This window comes from Semicossyphus pulcher, unplaced genomic scaffold, assembly GCF_022749685.1.
Source record: "Semicossyphus pulcher isolate SPU_LCO1_2020_fin unplaced genomic scaffold, fSemPul1.0.p SCAF_13, whole genome shotgun sequence".
NCBI classification, from domain to species: Eukaryota; Metazoa; Chordata; class Actinopteri; order Labriformes; family Labridae; genus Semicossyphus; species Semicossyphus pulcher.
The window spans coordinates 11,473,788-11,495,760 of NW_027211637.1; the positions used below are offsets into that span (position 1 = coordinate 11,473,788).

At 39.1% G+C, this 21,973-nt stretch overlaps 1 protein-coding gene across 1 annotated transcript in view; it reads right to left on the reverse strand.

Moving 5' to 3' along the window:
* The window catches only part of cacna1db (calcium channel, voltage-dependent, L type, alpha 1D subunit, b), a 180,394-nt gene that overhangs the window by 60,038 nt on the left and 98,383 nt on the right, over positions 1–21,973 (reverse strand). Inside the window, exons 10-17 of the mRNA XM_069659609.1 lie at positions 12,257–12,331; positions 7,991–8,078; positions 7,756–7,782; positions 7,102–7,262; positions 6,762–6,987; positions 5,555–5,762; positions 1,046–1,166; positions 841–948 (exon numbers count right to left, since the gene is read on the reverse strand). Of these exons, the coding sequence (XP_069515710.1) occupies positions 841–948; positions 1,046–1,166; positions 5,555–5,762; positions 6,762–6,987; positions 7,102–7,262; positions 7,756–7,782; positions 7,991–8,078; positions 12,257–12,331 (1,014 nt within the window). The remainder of the gene's footprint in view (positions 1–840; positions 949–1,045; positions 1,167–5,554; positions 5,763–6,761; positions 6,988–7,101; positions 7,263–7,755; positions 7,783–7,990; positions 8,079–12,256; positions 12,332–21,973) is intronic.

A 21,973-nucleotide genomic window follows, 5' to 3' on the forward strand; every position in this document is an offset into this window, starting at 1 on the left:
CTGTTACTGTTTTATGAACTTTTGTGTGAGTGTGCCATCAGATTACCCCACTCACCATTCTCCAGGTTCAGCTCACATAGCCTGTGCCTCCGACCCAACCCAGTGACTCTTAAGGCTTCAAGTCTGAACATTGAACTGAACTGTGTGTATTCTTAACTGTGTTTGCCTACCTATAATTAAAAATGATCATCAATCCCTGCTCTACTGTGTGCTGCACTTGGGTCCTAACCAGAAACATTACAGATAAAGCTGGAAATTATGATAAAAACCTACCTCAGTTTAACTGTATTTGTTGAAATCATATTGAGACCCTTTATCTCTGATTGCGCTCACTGTTCATACTTTTCATCAATCACATAACAATGATATTGGATGAAGGGATTTATTATTTATTGACCCCAGTTTGAGTCCTCCCCCTCACTCAAAACAAGTCCCTTTTACCTGGAAAGTCGATGGCAGGATATAGGTCTTTGTCTTCCTCAAGCGAGATCTCTGCTGACATCTACACACAGTAATCAGATTTAGCATGTAAAAATGTATCTATAAAATAATCCTCTTTAAGCAAAGTGGTCTAAATTAGTTATATTCTATGAATTGTAAAATGTACATGATTTAGGATGAGAGTTATTCTCCTTATACCTTAGTGTTTCTTTCCATGCCTTCAATTCTCTTATCTGTGCCTGCATACCTGTTAGAGACAAGAGAGGAAGTGACTGAAAAGGCAGAGGGCATTTTTTTGCAGATAGAAAGTTCTTCTGATAAACACAAAAAATGACAGCAAAAACGGCTAAAAAAAATTGAAATGCAAAAATATAACATATCCTCGGCTGTACTTGGCACTATTATTCCTCTTCTTGGCCTCCTCTTCCTCCTTCTGTGCTGTGTTGAGGCTCTCTGCATCTGCCAGGTTGTCAACAGCTATGGCCAAGAAGACATTTAGCAGGATGTCTGTTCATGTGACTTAAGGAAAAAGCCCTATATATATATATATATATATATATATATATATATGAGCATTTGTGTTTGTTTGTGGCAAGTAGGATACAGTTTCCACAGATGAAGAGGATGATGAAGTAAATGCAGACCACCATTCCAGAAGAGGCCGGACCACCGTATGCCATGATACCATCATACATCACCGTATTCCAGTCTTCTCCTGTCAAAATCTGGAAACACATAAATGGTGGAAGCCATATTAATCATCATCAATCTATAAATTATTGGATTTTTATTTATTTTTTAAAAACATCTGTGTGTTTGTTATGGCACTGCACCGTTGATACAACACTATGTTGTCATCATTGTCATGGCCATGCTTCTCTGAGATTGGCAAAGCTGTTCCAGAGCTCAACACCAATGATATCACTGGATGGAAGTGTATTTATTAATGTCCACACCCTTGTGGTGAATAAAATAGGACCAAAGAGGTTTATTGGACAGATGCTGATATGTCTGACTAGATAACCTCACTGCCTTCACAGAGTATCAGAATCAGTTTTATTGGCCATGTACTGTATGTGGGCATAGACATGGAATCATACAAGCAAATTGACATACTCCACTTAAGACAAGGACAAGTTTGACAAAGTAACACAAACACCAAAACACTAAATACTAAAGCTACTATATACTGGCCTATGACTACAAAATATACTTAAAGGTATTAATATATAAATATATATACCTTATTTAAAAAAGACAACACTTGTAGACAGGAGACAGTAGTGCAATGGTGGAATAGAGAGTGCAAAGGTTCTGAGATAAATATGGTTAGGAATCAGGTTATGTACAAGAGGTAGATAATTGTAGTATTTACAGTATTTACAGAGAATGTGGATTGACCTTTGATGTAGCAATAATATATACATCAAAAGAGGGTGAATTAAACAATGACAATAAATATTTCTCAAGCACAGTGGATGTTTGTACAACTCACATGTACAGTTGATTAGGTTATTACACATTTATTTTTCCTGACCATAAACTGTATAAAAAGATGGACGACATGACAGCTCCCTAAAAGTGAAGCCAAAACATTTCAAGCGCCCCCTGCTGACTGGCTGCAGTATAGGTCATAAAACCTGCCTCCTCCATGTTAACAGATGGGACATGGGTCAAACTATAAAATCAAAATACATGTCAAATACATTTTTCTCAAACATGGTTTCTGTCATTATGCTTGTTATAATCATGCTCATTTACGTCCAAGTGTTCATTTTTCTGACAAGTTTATTTTTAATTAGTTATTTGATGCTGTCAAAATGATGATTGACTGCTCTGTTGACAAATTCCGCTCCTGCAGCCAATCAGTTCCGGGTGAGCAGAGTGGAGGACGATCCGCGAGTGGGAACGTGATCAAAACAACAGAGAAGCTATTCTGCTGTTAAACACGCAGGTGTGCGGAATCCTTGCTGTTTTTTCAGTAAGTTGAGTGTCTGTTTGGGTTAGCGGAAGTGGCTACGGCTGCTTCACTCGCCGATCTCTACTGCCAGGTCTCTGGCTCCATATGACGTCACCATTGCAAGATGGCAGCGCCTATCACAGGGGCTATTTTGGCATCAATTACGTACAATGGGAGCAGATGGAGACGCGTTGTCCATCTATATATACAGTCCTGAAAGAGCTGACACAGATCCTCATCACAGATCCTTAGTGTAGGTGGGGGTGGCAGGGGGTGCAGGTAGTCCTTTGATGATTGAGTGGGTGAGGGGTGTGAAGGAGTTTTTTTAAAACCTGCAGTACTAGTTGTTCAGGTCTTCCGCCATTTGTGGGGGGATGGTCTCCTGCAGTTGGTGATGTTCTGCAGGCCTCTCCACACTGATGCAGGGTCGCAGAAAAGCAGTTTTTAGCTTCTCATACCCCTTTCCAACCGAAATTAACGTGTTGACGTGGGTTTTTCAGAACTGGGAAGATCCGCGTATAGATGCCGATTGCCTCTTTTCCCATTGCCAGTGGAATATCCTGCTTTCTTTTTTTTTTTTGCTGCTGAGTCACCATCAGACGTCACAAACGCTCCCGAAACAGCGTTAGTAAAGAGTGAAGATGTTACGTGGTTAGGTCTTTATTGTATCTATTACTCATTCAGTCTGTTTATTAAACTTGGCGCCGACGAATTTAAAACGATGTTCGAGCACTGCTCGGACAGAAACGGATGGAATTTAGCTGAGATGACAAGGAGTGACGGAAGTTGCCGATGGAGCATGGCATCGCGCTGGAAAGAGGTAGGAGATTAGTGTGTCAACATTGGTTTTGTGTTTCCATCAATGTTGATCGGAGCTGAGGCGGTAATTACCCAGGTCTACTGCAGATTCATTTGACCCAGGTCTGAATGCTGATTGTAGCCTTTCCCATTAAGCAAAAAAGCTGTGTGTTAGCGTTTTTTTGACCAGTGGGAAAGCGGCTTTAGTGTAGCTCCTCTTTACTACCCTGATCTTCTTCGTCAGTGTGTTCCTGGCCTGCTTGTTCAGGACCACACCCCCACTTCTGTAGGCCTCCTCCTTGGCCTGATGTAGCTGACTGAGTATTGATGTAAACCATGGTTTGTTGTTGTTGAATGTGCAGAAGGTTTTGGTCTGCACACACATGTCCTCACAAAAGCTAATGTACAATGTCACAATGTCAGTGAGTTCATCCAGTCCTGAGGCTGCAGTTTCAAAAACACTCCAATCCATGTAGTCAAGGCAGGTTTGTCACTCCAGCTTTGACCCTTCTATCCATTTCTTCACAGTCTTCTGTACAGGCTTAGCATAATTTTAATTTCTGCTGGTAGGTAAGAATAAGATGGACGAGACTGGTGGTGAGAGAGTCCCAAAGCTGCATGGGGAACAGAGCAATGAGAGTCTAAACTGTGGTTTAGAATGTTAGTGTCCTTGGTGGAACGCTGTATATGTTGTCTATATTTTGGTAGTTCATGGCTGAGGTTTGCTCTGTTAAAAACCCCAAACCACGCCTCAGTTACATAGGCCTGAGGTGGGACGTAAACACCAACCAGAACAAACGAGGAGAACTCCTGCTGTGAATAAAAGGTTCAGAAAAAGAGTCTCCAAGTGAGGGCTGCATAACTTCCTTAACACTGTGACATCTGTACACCAACCTCCGTTGATATAGATGCAGGTTCCGCCTCCCCTCGTCTTTCCCTAAAACTCTGTTACACAGACCGCTTGGTAAAGCTGGTAGCCCGATAGATGTAATAAGCTGTTGGTGTTGTTGAAGTTGTTACCACAAGTCCATTTATAAACATTGGATTTGCCTCGTAGCTGCTAAGCTCAATTTAACCCTTCAGGAGTGAATTTACAAAATGATTGAGCAGTCTAATTCACAAAACACCTACAAAGGGTGAGATGCACTCAGAACTGTGTTATGGCAATTAATGACTCTGCTCTGTAACTTTTTTCACATTAAAATCACATAATATGCAATCATTTGGCACAAAACTGGTTCCTTTTTTTGGCAAATGGCCCTCTCAAGAAAAGAAAGTCCAATTCACAAACACAAGCGCTGAAAGCCACATGGCTCTCATACCAGAGAGTGGAGGCTGCAGATCACCACCATCAGACACATAGCAAGAGAAAATTGTTCTCAAATGCAAAATTTCATGTTTTCACAGAGTAAGCATTTGTGCAATATCCTCTGGCAAACAGAGCTTAAGGCTGCCGCAGGTCATGCACAATTCATGGTGCTCTTGGTGGTCATAATACATCCTTTGTGAATTTCACCCCTAGGTATACAAATAAATCATTTCATGAAAAAGTGTTGACAGAAATACAAGATTTGAAAACTCAGTACACTTAATTTTTCAAATGCCAATATGATCATCTATTTCTACATAGAATACTGTAGCATATTGTACTTCCTATTTATTGTTGTGTATCTTCAAGCCTTATTAGGGTCTGAGCACTGTAAGCAGTGGGAGGACCTCTTTCGAAACCCTAGCGATTATTAGGGCCTGGGCACGGGTGCAAGGACCCAACTGTGTTTGAAAGGCTTGTTATTATTTTCCGCCACTTTAATCTCATTTTTGCCATGTTTGGAAATGTATGAAACTGTGCGGGCACGTCAGAAGTGGTGAAAATGTTGATATTTTAGGGGTCTCCAACATGGGCGTGGCAAAGTAGCTCAGTAGCACCCCCTACGATATTTCAAAAATTCAGCACCTGCAACCTCTACATATTAATCTTTAGCTCATACTCATAACGCCACCTACTGGTAAGTGCCAGTAGTAGCTCTCATATACAATGCTCCATCAGCATCAAATTTCACATGCATGATTATAGTCTCAGCCTGAAAAGATCTACATAGGAATTTGGGTCATGCTCCAGGAGGTGCACAGCAACTGGCTGCAGTACATGTTGTGGCTCATGCACACCCTGCTGCTGCAGCACACCCCAAGGCTGCCTCGTACCCCGTGGCCACGACACACCCCAACGTGGCCACGGGTATGAGGGCCCGTTCATCGCCGCTTTGCGGCTTTAATTTTTTCTGTTTTTATAGACACTGTGATCAAATGTGACAATTATTGTAAATTGTATCTGAATGAAGTGAATAAAACACTCACCTGGAACACTGTGAGCAGGGCCTGAGGGAAGTTATCAAATGTGCTTCTTTTGGTCACAGTCTCGTCAAAGTTGAACTTCCCTCCAAAAAGTTGCATGCCAAGCAGGGAGAATATAATAATGAAGAGGAAAAGCAGCAGCAAGAGAGAGGCAATTGACTTCATGGAGTTGAGCAGAGAGGCCACCAGATTACTAAGAGATGCCCAGTGACTTGAAAAGAAAATACATTACACAAATTAACAAGTTGTAAAAGACCAACACACAGAATGCTAAACACAAACACACACTTTTGTGATGGCATTTTGGGGCAAATAAAGAAAAAAATTGGTTTGAAAAGGTTTTAGTACCATACTCTGCAAAGACAGACATTTTTCAAAATTTTCTGCATCATGTTTTACATCTTTCAATATACTTTCTTGGGACATATGGTACTGTATGTATTGTTGTCAGTAGGCTGTATAGTTTCTACAAATATGACGGAAAGCAAAGGAGGGGGAGATCCAAGAAAGATCTCAGAAGAACTCCAACCAGGGACAATACAGTTCATTATCTAACCCTAACCCTAATCCCTAAAGGACCCAAAAAATCACAGAAAATCTGCATATGTCCTCATTAGGTGTATCACATTAAGACATCAAGTTTGTAAAAACAGAATAACAACTAGCTACATACTCACATTGTTAACTCAATGACTGGACTTTTACTTCTTCTGAGCAAATAATTACTTGTTTTCTTTTTGAAATGTATTTATGCCCTCTTAATGTGACTACAGCAGATCAAAACAGCATCTCAACACTGCCTGTCATTACAAGAACTGGACGTTGTCTCCTCCAAAGCTACAGCCAGGATCGGAATGGGATAAAATTCGACTGCGATAAAATTCGTCCATGGTTATTTTTCATCTGGATTGACTGTTAGTTAGTAGGGGAGTTGATGATGGTCAGGACCACTGCAACTGTCTTTTGAGTAACCCATCTGCCCGTCTGGCATGTGTCACAATTGACAGATTACCATTCCGAGCATGGCTGCAGCACAAAGTTAATGGCCATCAATACATTTACACATATTTCTCTTAAAGCAGTCAGAATAGTACTGAAATTTGACAATACAGTTTGTCTCTAAAAAATACAGTTAAATTACAAGATTTAAAGAAAGAAGAGCGTTTGAAATGCTTTTGCAATCTCAAACACATGCCTTTTTGTTGCTCACCGTGTAACCTTGAAGATCCTAAGCAGACGTACACAGCGGAAAACAGAGATACCAAGAGGGGACATGATGGCCAGCTCCACCAGTATGGTCTCTATTATGCCTCCACACACCACGAAACAGTCAAAGCGGTTAAACAAGGACACAAAGTAGGCCTGCAGCCCCAAACTGTACATCTTCACTAGCATCTCCAAGGTGAACATGGCCAAGAGAACTTTGTTGGCTACATCTGCAGAGGAGAAAACTTAGGTTAGTAACAATGTCCAAACATAGTTGTACAAAGTTACAAAAATTGCCCTGAATATATGTTTTGTTTACAAACAGAATAGACAAAAATAGATACCCTGTACTTCAGTCAGCCAGTCTGGCTGGTTATAGTGCTCAGAGGCAATGGTGAGAGTGTTGAGGAACACCAAGATTATGACCAGCCAATAAAATGTCACAGATTTCACTGCTGCACGACACTTCCTGCGGCAAAAACGGTTCCAACTTCGCCACTGACGACTGACAGACAAAAAATTCCATTTTAGGAACAGTGGGCAGGACATTAGCAGCAACATTCAGAGATTAAAATTGTAGTAAAACCTGATACGCCAAAATAATAACTAATATTTCTTTATGAACTGAAGATATATGTATACATATGTATATATATATACATTTTATTTCTTACATAAGCAGTTACACATGGTGAAATAGCACAAGAAAACTTGAGGTAAAATTTGACAAAAATGCATTTTGGGTTGGATTTTAGGTGAGTAAACAAGGTAAGATCAGGGTAAGATTGGGATAAAGACTGTTTGGTCAGGAATGGGATAATTCAGAAATAATGAATAAATAAAGAATAAAAAAAAATTCATGGAAACACTGAATCTGAAAAATTCAAATATGAGGCAAAATAAGGCATGCAAGATGAGTTAAATAAAATAAATGAATGAAGAAGGCATCTACCATGCAGTGTCATACAGTACCAAGATAGTACTACCAAGGTACTAACCTGCATTTTGACTTAGTAATTTTTTGACTGGGGAGAATAAAAAATTAGTGTAAACAACTTAAAATAAAGGGCAACAACAGGTGCACTTTCTGTTTTAAGATATATTGTAGTTATTATTATTATAGGTTAAACAGCCAATGTGTCCATCCTTTATCTGGTCAAACATAAGTAGTCAGCCACCTTGACAATAAAGTCTATCTATCTTTGCTAAACAGAAAAATAATGTCACACTCACCACAGTGGTCCACAGCAGGGTGATTTGTCCTCCACTCCATTATGATTCTCCGTGTTCACCGATTCTGTTTCACTAGTGGGCATGCTTGCTGCGGTTTAACACACACACAAAAAAAAAGTGATAATAAGGGGGGTGATTGGGTGCATATATATGGGGCATTTTGTCCCGATTAGGGGAAGTAGAGGTTTCACCACTACTTTTCACATTACAGTAGAGTTTCCTATTAACACTGATGCATTTTTTGTGCGGCTTGGTTACAGGGTGATGAAATATGTTCATGAGGCCAATTCATTTTTCTTTCTTTTTTAAATTTAGACTGAAGATTTTACAAGACCCATCTGCAAAGGGAAAAAAACAATTCTTAAAAGTGTTAATGAAAACCAAAATATAGGTTTGTTGGGCATATGCGCAATAACCCTATATCTTTAGATTTTAGCTGTTGAAGTTGAGCACTGAGTTCCCAATTTTATCGTTCCTGCTTGTAAACGTGTCACTTGAAATGAAGTCTTGGTTTTATTGTCGCACCGCTTATAGGCCAAGCCCAACAAACTGAGAACAAGTGCAGAAAATGCATGTTAAATATAAAATACTGGCACGACTCCTTAATGAAAGAGAAATTCTTCAAGGTTTTGTTTCAATTACAGATTTTTTTTAATTTCCTTTAAAGATAGGGACTGACAAATTCCAATTTGGGATAGACTCCTGGGGTTGCCCAATGTGAAACCAACTGTCCTGTTTATGAACACTGCAAAAGGATGAATTTGAACATTTCTTTATGGATCAAGACACAGTGAGGACATGCTGCCAGACCTGAGTCAAATTGGCCATTGTAAATAATTCTTGTCATTTAAAGGACAAATTTCTTTAATTGAAAACCTAATTGAAATACAAATATCTTAACTCAGATTTCGTCTACTTGCATTCAGTGTTGAATCTTTTAAGTTTAAGTGACTGCATCAATTGGTACCAATACATTTGATCAAACTACAGTATTTGGTCCTGGTCCCTATGCTGCTATAAGCAATAATTTCATCGTCACAAGGTTACAACATACAGTATATTTTAAATCACATATACTGTACATATATGCAACAAAATATTGCCTTTATAAGGAATTAAATGTAATGGTTTGATGTGGGATCTGTGCATGATAACTTATACAACTCTGTTTAATTCTGACCCAAAATATGGTAAACATAGTCATGGGATTAATTAAATAATAAAGCTTAATGTATTTCTATACTTCACAGGGTGTTTCAGGATATCGGATGTCTAAACTGTTCCTGAAATAAACATAAGCTATACAATTTTTTGCTGGCAAAACAAGTGTTAAATTTCTTGGTCATAAATTTTGAACTGTTAAGATAAAACCTGTAAAGCTTATCCCTTGGCAAAGAATGTTGTATGTACTGTACATACACATTTAGAGCAACCTCTGTTGTGTGTGTTTTATCATATGAGTGTTATTGTTGTTTTGACTGAACGCCATGTCTCCCTTACACTTTGATGCTTCCAAAGAAGATGTTTCTGCTCAGTTCACATCGCATCTCCCTCTTTAATGGACAATTGATTTCTCCACCTAACAGCCTGTCATCTGACCTTCAGTGCAAGAGTGTTAATTCATTTCACCAGTGATTAGGCTTTGCTTGCCGGTAGTTAACAACAGTGGTAGAAATGGCCCAGTTTGACTGGAGGAACCATACTTGGTGTTGGTGGTCACATATTATTTTTGTGCTGGGTGGTCAGGTTAAAAAGCCACAAATCGCCTTTTCAGAAAAAAAATATTTTATACTCTACAGAAGCATTGTGTGTAGCACTCAGAGATGAAATTTAAAAAAGCAAAAAAACATTGGCTAACACAGTGAATAAACATATTTCAAAAAAATGACAGCTCTGATGACAGATATGACAAGACTCAAAAGCTTACCATTTAACTAGCAAACAAATAATAGGAGTATATTTTCAAAAATGAACACATGAATAATTAAATTATCAAGAGTACCGTTGCACTAAGTTTCAGTCAATCCTGGTTAGTTTCTCCACAGCTACCACTATAGAACTAGGAAAAGAGATCTCTGTACTGGCTCCCTGTAAAAACTATAGTAGAATGCAAAATCCCTCTTCTCACCTACAAAACTCTTAATGGTCAGGCACCATCATATCCTAAAGTGCTCATAGTGCCTATTACACCTCTAGAATGTTGTGCTCCCGCAATGCAGGTCTGCTTGTGGTACATAAATTCTCTAAAAGTAGTATGGGAAGTAGAGCTTTCAATGATCAGGCCTCTCTTCTTAGGAATCCTCAACCAGTCAGGGACTGGGAGGCAGACACACTCTCTTCTTTTAAGAGTAGACTCTTTTTTCATAAAGCTTATAGTTAGGGCTGGCATAGGCTTGGACCAGTCCCTAGTTTTGCTGCCATATTGTATGTTACTAATGTTATACAGTATCCTCCCGGGGTTGTGTTTGAACTTCCTCGTCTCTCCGGTTCCTCTGGATAGTTGTTGCAGACCGCCTGCTACTTTACTTCAACTGCTACAATTATTATTATCATTGTTACTTTTACTATCATATTGTAGCTGCTAATATTAGATCTGTTTGACTTCAACAGCTATAATTATTATCATCAGTTGTACTTGTATTATCATTACTATATTTGTTATTAATATTGATATTACACATATTTTACTACTATTATTGGCCTTTTAGCCATAAGTCTGTATTATCTGTTGTTGTTGTTGCTCTGTTCATTTGTCTCTGTCCATCTCTCTCCTTCTGCTACTCCCTCTATCCCACTTTCTTGGCCCATCCAGTCGAGGCAGATGGCTGTTCAAAAAGAGTCTGGTTCTGCTTGAGGTCTCTGCATTTTAAAAGGAAATGTTTCCTTGCCCCTGTTGCTCATGGTGTTTCTCTGTAAATAATATGAAAAAGAGTACAGTCTTGACCTGCTATTTTTGGAAAGTGTGTTAACATAACTTTCATTTTGATTTGACGCTATATAAATAAAAATTGATTAATTGAATGATGCCTGTGGTAACTTGTTGACTAAGATGATACTGCTTTTGCACCTTCCCATTGGCTGCGTGGACTGTAACTAAATTTGTGTTGCATTCAAGCATAACCAATTGTGTCCGTTTTATAAATACGGTTTAGAAACATTTTCCATTTCCACCACTGGTTAACAATATGATGCAAATAAGACAATGGATGATATGGATGTATGTGTAGATGAAATTGCTAATTATGTATGATGAAGATTGTAAATGGGCAGAAATATGTTGAAATTGAATTTGATTTTTCATATTTAAATTTGAATCATATATTTTTGAATTGCTAAACCTGAATAATTGAATTAAAAGTTTGAATTTGAATCACATAATTTGAAATGGAATTAATTAGTTTTAAAAATTGAATTCCATTATACTTAAAACTGAATGTAATAATCTGACATTAAATTCAGATTATCTGAAAATTCAAATTCCATATTCAGTTTTTGTGATTCAAATTCTGTTCTCACAATTCTAATTCAGTTCTTGACGTTCAATTTCAGTTTACTGAGACACACATCCGGTTGATGAGAAAGAACATCGAGTGCAGATTCACAGCACTCGGCAGCTTTAATTGTGGAAGCTACCTGAAGCTCCCGATTGCAGCAGCAGCTGCCCCCCAATTCCCCGATCAAAGCTGCTGTAGTACGGACGAACGAAGGAGTTCTTCTACGAAGAACCAAAGAAGCCTTTCGGCTGAGAGGTGAAAAGTCTTCAAGAACTTCAACGAAGTCCAGTTGCCTTTTGGATTAAGCTTAGAATTACCATGACCTGATGGCTGAGAACCTTCACCGAAAGGCATCTTCAGCCTAAGGCTTCTTCAGTTCTTCTTTGAAAAAACATTACACCCCATTACACTGGGCTGCTCACAAAGGGCATAAAGACTGTTTGGAGGTTTTACTTGAATTCAAAACATTTAGCATTTAAATTCAAATTTTTGAACTGAAAAAGCCTTTTGGATGAGAGGTGAAACGTCTTGAAGAACATCAACCAAGTCCAGTTGCCTTTTGGATTAAGCTTAGTATAACTAATAATAACTAACTATCATTTCTCGTTCTGGTAGCTACCAGTACTGTATATTTCTGCCCATAATTGTGAGAATCATACATGGATTAATGAAAAAAAGATGCAAAAACACAAAGGAAAAAGAGGATAAGCAAAGCACATGTAATCAGAGATGAATTGTTCTTATGAACCCAGACACACAAAAACACATTTACCCTGTGTCTCTGTGGACTGGCTGAACCAGCCAAACTTTCCCCTCTTCTTCTCAGTGAGGTCAGCCAGCGTGACCCCTTGGTATCAACATGCAGTTCACATGGCCAGACAGCAGAGGAAGCATTGAGTCAGTACACAGCAGAACAAGGGGGAGAGAGAATGTACGACAAGAGACAGCTGCAACACAAACTACATAGACACACTGCAAAAGCTATCTTTTTCAGAAAAGCTACCAAACGAGTGTACAGGACTCACAGTAATATTTTTTTAGTATACCCGACCGACTGTAGAATGTGAGCATTAGTGGTGCCACGGATCACCCCCTACGGTTCGGCACGCATGTGATCCCCAGACCAATGCAAAGTTTAGCATCACAATGTAAAATACAGTTTTACTGCCGCTAAATCCCGATGCAGACTTACATTAATATGAGACAACACAAAGTAATGTGTTTTACTTTTATGTCGAATGTTAGAGGTATTTTTTTTGAGGGGGGGCTTAGCAGTTGCTGATGCGCTAGCTTCACCGCGATGCTTCATGAGAGAGCAGCAAGGAGAGGTGCTGCTAGAAGCATATCAGCACCACAGAGAGCACCACTGCTCTATATCTGTAAAACACGCCAGTCTTCTTTTAATATTTCTACACGAGGTGTGCCTATTGAACTGTACACTGGCTGCTTTGTATCAAACAGCACTTCTGCATTTTTGCTTTCACTCTAACTGTGTCAGCATATATTTTGAAAGTGCCCACTGGTGGATGCTTGTGATTACAATTTGTTGCTTAATATGGTGTCATGTGGTGCCGGTTTAGCTCAGCGTTTAAATCGGTGCGGCGGCCCCGGGTTCAACTTCCCCCCTCGACCCTTTGCCGCGTGTCATCCCCAATCTCTCTTCCCCCATTTCCACCACTATCCACTGTCCTCTCTCTAAAAAATAAAGGCACAAAAAGTAAAAAAAACAATCTTTAAAAAAAAATATGGTGTCATGCGCGTTACTCAAACAGCTGATTGTTTCACAGCACTAGAAATTATCCCTCCCCACGAGAGCAATATTGTAGCATGTGAAGAGAAAATGTTTTCAGGGCATGCAGAATTGGACCGAGTGCAAGATTGTTTTCCTCGAGCTCAGTGCTCTCCTGCTTGCAAATACTCTACCTTCTCAGGCACAAGTAGTTTTTTTTTGGCAGTGAGTGGACAGGGGTTAAGTGGTGACGTAGCAGCTCTTCATTAAACTGTTTCCAGGTCCAGCCTGCTACCACGACTCCTATTACAATATGAGTAGGCGAAAGGAAAGCACTCAAACATAGTTTTCTCCTCACAGGCTGCAATATTGCACTAGCGAGCAGAGAAATTTTGTATGTGAGTGCTGTGAAAACGCTTGAGAAAATGTGTGTGCATTGTAATGCTCTTCAGCATCCTCACACGTAACTCATTTGCGCACGTGGATTTTGGCAGGGATTTAACACCATTGCTTAATTTTAGTAGCTTTATTATTATGTTTTATGTATGTTAACTCACCAGTATTTCACAAACTGAATTTCATAGCGCAGTGCACCCCTCAATCAATGGTGTGCACATGTAATGTGTTCAATGTAGCCATACGGCTATAACTTGTTTTTGTAGAATACATCACACTTGTAGTGTACTACAGAGGGATTTATGTTTTGCGTTTTTATTGTTTTGTTCTAAGATGGGTCACACAGATACAGGTATTAAAATGAACAGCCTTTTTATTACAGGTTATTGTACTATTGATTTTTTTGGAGCACTTGGAAAATAAAAAAAAATTTGAACTCTGCTTGAATTAATTATCTAAAAGTATATCGTGAAGTAATAAAGAAAGTTCTGGATCCGATATATTGACATACATTGAGCTGCATAGTGAATCGTTGTGTAGTTAAGAAGAACAGAGACAATCATGGCTAGCTGAGGATGGGAAACAGTTAATATAAATATACTTTTTTCGTCTTTTTTTTGTTTATCCTGAAAAATTTTCCGATCTGTGACTCCAAACCGTGACATGATCCGAACCGTAAGTTTTGTGATCCGTTGCACCCCTACTAAGCATCGACTATGTTTTCCTTTTAAAGTAAAACTCACCATTAATATTCAGCATATGGGGATGGGCAAATAAAACTAAAGAGAGGGCCTTGAGACAATACAGTAAAGCAACTTCTTTAAGTATTAAAACAACAATTCGTACATGCTGCACAAGTGCCAATGAGAAAAAAAAACTTTTTACTAACCACATTATACGAACATTTTAAACAAGATATTCGGTAACTTAAATATGATAGTAGACAATAGTACTCAAAAGTATTATCCAGGCCAACATGAATTACAACAAAAACACCAGTATTGGCATTTACATCAGCCAATAATAAAAAGGAAGGTCCGGTAATGAAATGCCAATGATGTTGGCATTTCATTGACGTGTTGGAGGTAGTTTTAAATCAGTGTCATCACTACATTGTTTAGCAGTGAGCTTAGAGAGTAAGTTGTGCTGCTTAATCCATATTTCCTGGTCATACCTCCAAACAAGTGACCATGCTCATTTCTCCACAAAAAATCTTTATTGGTCACGCTTTGTTTCTTTGTTTTTTATTTTCTGGACAGTGTAACTATGAATACAAGATTAGACTGGAAAGGATGAGCATATACACATACTTATACACTCATAACACTTTATTAAGCACAAGAAGATATAACTCAGAAGTCAGGCAGAGAGGGGACAACAACTAATATACTGTAAGTCTAAAGACAGTTTTTTTACAAGGCACACAGACACTGCAGGAATAAAGGAAAGAAAGTTAGTTTTTTGGCTCAGCAGTTTAGTCTACTAAAACAACAACAGTGTTAAGAGCAGGGCACTGAGAAGAGGACATAAAAATTGAGGTTAGTGCACTGACCACACAGTGACTGTTTCCAAGGCACTGCAGCAGCATTAAGAAGAGAGGTGACACCAACAAAAGCCCCACAAGCAAAATACACAATACTACAATACTACAAAATCAAAGAGACCAGCAGGACTAAGCCTGTCACCGCTGCCACCAGGTCAGTTTCAGACTAGCTAGCCAACTAGCCATGTCATTGTCCCCAAAATCACATTAAGATCCACAAGAACAAATATAGGTCATGTGTACTGTCACATACTGAAGTGGCAAGTTGAAATGCAAATGGGTTGTGAGATGATCGCTTATGTGATTTTTAGTTTTAATAAGTTTAGAGGGGCAGTGTATTTATTGCAGCTTGTGTGTTGCAGAGGATGGACTACAATCAGTGTTGTAAATAAAAGCTTCTCCCTTTTCTTTTCAGTTTCTCCATCTTTAGCTGTATCCCCGTCATCAGAAATTCACATTCTCCAAAAAAGGTTAAAAAAATGTATGTTGTATGTGTGTATGACACAACTTACTCATCTACTAATTAGTGCAAACACATTTGATTAGATGAGACTAGGGCTGCTTCTCAAGTCTCTTAATTGCATCCATGCATTCCTCACTGGAGAGACGCGAGGAAACCAGAAGAGGAGAGACAAAAAGAGGAAATGCCTGTTGACATGTGCTCAGTGTTTTCTGTTGTCTGTATCCTCCTGTTACCTGTTTAACAAACACCTGCGCTGCTTAGAACCATACACATCTTTTTTATTTGCACACGTGATGATTTTATTTAGGCTCTTTATTATTTGCATTTGTAATTACTGATAATCTGATTGCACCCCAAGTCTGTTTTAAGGCCTTCTTCTTCCTTTTTCCAGTATGCAACTCAGGTGATGTTGTGAAGTTTCATATCAGTCCGATCTGCTGTGCATCCAATTAGTAATTGATATCCAATAAGGGGGCGTGTCGGCCTGTAAAAGACTTCAGTGAAGGCTGCTCTCTTGTATCCTCACTTATCACTTCACAGAATTCCTTCCTCACTCCTCTGAGCATTTATAAGAGCCTTGAGACAGTCCTCAGTATGGCAGGTCCGGAACTACTTCTGGTTTGAGCAGGTATCGAGGAGCGAGGAAATACTTGTGATCCAGCCACTGACTTCTAACCTTTTATTACTGAAGCATAAAAAGTCTGCAGCCTGTAAGCAAATGCTTGCTTTGTGCTAAAAATATCAAATAAGAGACTGTCAACAGCTATAGAGTGCACAGTAAGGCAGCACACACCTATTACTTGTGGGGTAGGTGGTGCCTTAACAAAACCACAGTAAATTGTCTGACACCACATTACCTGCATCCTCCACATTATGCTGATATTATAAAGTACTTCTAAAACAAAAAAAGGAGACATTAGGAAAAGGAATTATATTGCAAATAAAAGGAACCTTAAAATAAAAAGCCTATTTTCACAAGACTCCAATCGTATTTTTTTTATGTTGTTGTGCTAATAGTTTTTATATACCAGTAAGTCTTTAAGTTAGTCAGCCACAACCTAATATACGGACATTTAAGTTGTGCAATTAAGGTAATACTTGAAGAGATTTTTCATGTTAAGTTTATTAAAAAATACTGTGGGGAGTTTTTACCTGGTTTTGAAACAGACTCAGTTAAATACTGATTTGTCTTTTTGACTTACAAAAGCAAACCACACCAGTGAAAAGTTTGACATTTGCTAATTAGGACTCCAAAACAGTTATATACAGACGGCAGACTGAAAGAGCCTTTGTTTGCATCTTCCCCAGAAAGGTTCCACAGAGAGCAGTATGTAAGACAGTTAAAAGGAGAGAAAAGGAGAAAGGGTGAGTTGTCCACAAATTTAAAAGTCAGCAGATCGATCCCCAGATCCCCCAATCCACAAGTACTTGGGCAACATAGACCTCGTTTATACCTGGTATCAACATGTGATCAACTGAGTGATCAGATCACGAGAGTACAGCTTTAAGTATAGGGATATACACACCAAGGATGAAATGAGGAGGAATGATTGGCCCAATCTCAATCTCCACCCTAAAGCCTAAGCACTGAACACTCACAGACTTTAATGGCGTCAGGCATGTAGAGCGTGAGTGCGTGGGTCCGTGAGGGTTTGAGAACTGCATAAAAATGAGGAATGGGACACACTATCATGGCATCATATGTTACCTGGAAACCAGATGGGCCATTAAATCTAATAAGAAAAAAAGCTGATGTAGCGTGTGACCAGGAGATGTCTGACCTGATCATTTGACCCCAGCAGGAAGAGAGCTAAGCCGTTAGCTCTGGGGCCAATAAAACACAAATGGTAACAAAGGGGGGGGGGGACTTTACAACTCTTTGTCTGCGGGACCACCGTTCCACAGACACCAAATGAAGGACATCATCTGATAAATCAGGGGATTACGGCCAGTTAATGTTTGTTTCACGAGATTAGCTGTGGGGGATAAGTAACCACATGGTTTGATCCAGGGACTGTGGATCAACAGAAACAATTCACACCCCAGAGCCCTGGGGTTCTCCCGGTGCTCAAGCTCCAGTGCTCGGACAAAATCTCAGTCCCGAGCCCAGAAGACGCATTCAGCCTCCATCCGGCCCAGGCCGCAACGCGGGACTGACCGCTCCGCTCCGAGGGAACCCGGGTACAAGCCCCGGCATCAGAAGCTTCGAACCACGCCGACCTGACGCTCTCCACACGCCTCATCTGCAACACGATTGACCCCCCTCACCCTCCGAGTAGGTCTAACTTTGGTTTTTACTGTATATCGGGGTTGATGCTTTAGTCACAGATTTGTTAGGAAGGTTAGTATAAGGTTTTGGGCGATATACCTCCTAATATCTCAGCTGCTACACTTCACTCCTTTGAACAGGTTTCAATCCATCTTTCATCATATTTATCCTGTTATTAAACGTTTCATGTTCATCGCCATATTTAGTTATCTCATGTATGTTTAGTAGTATTAGCTAATAAATTCTTCATTAATAAAGAACCGATTCAAGTGTTTTTGTGTGTGTGAAGTACTAAGCCTCTGTACACCGCGAAACGAACTCAATCCTAGAGTGTAGCAACCTTCAGATTATGAGATTAAATTAAAATAATTCGGTAACTAATTATAAGTTTCCCTGTTCTGTCAAAAAAGGGTGGTGCCCGGTTAAATACCTATGATAGGTTAAGTCTTTTAATTAAAGTTAAAGTTAACTTCTCGTCAATATAGAGTGCAGGTATTCTATGACGAGTCTAATTAATTATGAAATAATTAATCAACCGATTTACGCTACACTGACTTGTACAGCATGTATTTGTGTGTCTTACAGTGTTTACATATTTTAAGATAAGATATGCTTTATTTAACAAACTATCAAAAGTGAGAAAGGCATTAATGTTAATCATTTGCAAATATTTAATTGTTGTCACTTACAGATAATCATATTTGCGGTTACCATCAGCGTCCACTCTCGCTTTGTTTACATTTGTTCAAACTTCATTGAATACTACTTCCATTTACAAACATTTGTTTAAATTTAGTGGGGGGGCTGGACAATCACGGTCGGCTACGTCACCATGAACTCTGGGTAAGTCCCACAGGAAAGTCTGCAGATATGCGGACTCATGGAAAGTCCACAATTTGGCGTTGAAAAGTCAGCATCAGAGCCCTTACACACTCTGTGATCTGACAATGGGACAGCACTAAGCACTCACACACTCACCGGGAACGCGCCTCAAAGTCCGTGAGTCCGTGAGTGTGGAGATTGGGATTGGGCCATTGAGTTCTGATCACTCAGGCCACATTTTGAGGTGGTTTGGGACACACTTGTCCACATTGGTCTGATATTGTGTACGCACATGTCCTGGGCCATATTAGGACTGCCCACTCTGCCCGTATCCACAGAAACAGACCAATCACCTCTCATTCTTAAGTGTTTCAACATTTCTCGCTGTGTCTCATAAAATACTTTATTCCTTATGTCATTCTAAGCATGTTAGGATGTGGTTTATGCATACGTCTGTTTTGCACTGTTAACAGAGACTCCAGTCTGCGGTGTTCATACACTCATTGATAAATTGATTCTGATAAATCACAAAGCAGTGGACTGAACACAAATATGCTCCTGAAGTCTCTGAATGTGAATGTGAATCTGAATGTGTGGGATTAGGTATATGGATGTGAAAATAGTCAGCTCTTAAAATGAAGGCGAAAAAGCAGTAACAGGGGGGATATAAAAGATGTCAGGTGTCAAAAAATGTTCTGTTATAATGGACCATAAAACAAATGATAACCTCACAGTGGCTTCATTCACTTGCTGTATGGCCAAATGCAGAAGGCACCACCAACATTGCAGTGTGCAATTTTGGGTAGCGCTCAATGTTTGCAGAGCACAAAGTTTGATCCTGTCCACTTTAAGATCTGCACTTTCCACTGCCTGTTTCTTCCCAGTTCAGCTGACATTTCAGTATGAAAACCGTTAACGGAAAGCATATCCTAATAGAAGACCTACATTGAAAAAAAATCCATGAAGGTTAGACAGATTGCAATATTTAAAAAAATAAGAAATAGACTAGAATGCACTGGAAGCAAAAAATAGATAGAGCTTTTTCAAAAAGCAGCAAATTGAGTTGGCAGGATGAAAATAGGATGTAACAATACGATTCACAATGCTAAGAGAATGAGATTGAAGTCAAATTATGAATTAATATAATTCTTTAATTCAAATACTAGACAAGAAAATTGTTAAATTTATTTTCTCATTTGTTGTCTTTCTAAAATTAAGTAATCCATTTTTAATTTGATGTATACTTACTGAAAAAGAATTGCTGCAATTTTTAGTATTATGTGAGACTAAATACCTAAACGTAAATAATTTTTAAATAAAATCCAATATATTTTTAGCACAAATAAAGAAAATGTCTTTGTATAACATCTACATTTTAACTAATTAAATTCCCACACAACAACAATGTACCTATTCGTTTTCACAACAGGTGAGCCGCGTGTTAAGGCGTAGTCACGTGACCTTTGGAATATTTGATCAAAAATATATATTTGAGACATTTAAATATAATTTGTGAGACTCATAAAAGCTGGATCATTTTTCTTTTTTACAATTTTTAATGAATGAGTGATGGTCAAGAATTTTATCGCGCATATATAAAATGGTTCGGTCCGACTGGTTGCCATAGCAACTTAAATGTTTCGCACCAAAAGGGCTTGTTAGTGAAGTGTCAAGATGACCAGTCATCAAAAAACGGGTGCTCAAAAAAGAAAAGAGAAAATGAGAGTTCAACATTTAACATTTGCGTACCAACAGCAAGGTAGGATTTTTGTTTACGTTGAGTTTTACATATGGTGGAAACGAGTTTTGATGAACTGCAGGGTGATAGCAATTTCTACCGAAACATTACCAATGCACAGTTGTCTGATTTGACATAAGAAATGCACTTGTCATTATGGATGTATTGTGTTGTTGCTGGGCGCTGTCCGGTGCTGCCGGGTGCTGAATTCTCTCAACTTGACACATGAAACTTTTTTGTCCTTGCCTTTAGTCAGTTGTTTTAAGCTTTTAGCTATTTTGTTGAATAACCTTAGACAAATTTAATTAAAAACTACATTTGCTTTGTACCAGAGCTGTTGTTGAAAAACAAACTTGCATATAAAGTAGCTCTAATGTCATGAAAATTAATTATTTTAAATTAATATTTTAAAAATCCTGGCGCTGTGCCTGTTTCTCAGATTAAAGGAACTATTTGGTGTATTTGTATTTGGTGGCAGGCTAACCTTTTGACTCTTGCCTTTGTCGTGCGCAAATAGAATGCACTTTATATGTGCTTTCAGTGTTCTAGGCTCAACCCCGGCACATGGGCACACTTGTGTATGTGTGGAGATGGTCTGGAGCCTTTACACATGACAGGGATTATAATATGGACAAGCTGCTATTACGTGTGTCTAAAAAAATTTAGCTGCGTAACTGACAGTTAAACTAGTAAACACCTGTCGAGTTCTCCATGGTCATCATCGATCTGTGCATGGAGTTGAGATCCATAAGCTTATAGCTAGGGCTGGCTCAGGCTTGGACTAGCCCATAGTTATGCTGCTATAGGTTTAGGTGACACACCAAGCTTCTCTCTCTCTCTCTCTCTGACTCTCTGACTCTCTCTCTCTCTCTCTCTCTCTCTCTCTCTCTCTCTCTCTCTCTCTCTGTCATATTAATGCAGCTCATTAACTCTGTATCTTCTGGTCCCATTAACATTACTAACCACATATCTTCCCGGGAGTTCTTGTGCTCCCTTGTCTTGAAGGTTCCTGAGGATCGTTGCTGCAGACCACCTGCTGCTGTGGACCTGCTCGACTGCAACAACTACTAACATCAGCCTTCCCCATAGTATCATTATTGTTGCTGCTAATGCTAATAGTAGACCTGTTGACTTCAACTGTTACAATTACGATTACCTCAGCCTTTATCATTACTCTGCTTCTCTCGCTAATTTATTTATTTATTTATTTATTTAGCCAATCTTCACCCTAGTCTACCACTATTATTGGCATTGTAACCATAAGTATGTGTCTGTTGTTGTTCATGTAACAAGGACATATGTTGTTGTGGTAACAAGAACATATGTTGTTGTTGCTCTCTTTGCCTGTCTCTATCCTGCATCTCCTTCTATCCCATTTTCGGCCCATCCAGTCGAGGCAGATGGCTGTTCAACATGAGTCTGGTTCTGCTCGAGGTTTCTGCCTGTTAAAAGGAAGTTTTTCCTTGCCAATGTGCCGAATTGCTAAGTGCTACTCATGGTGGATTCATGTTGGGCCTCTCTTTAAATAA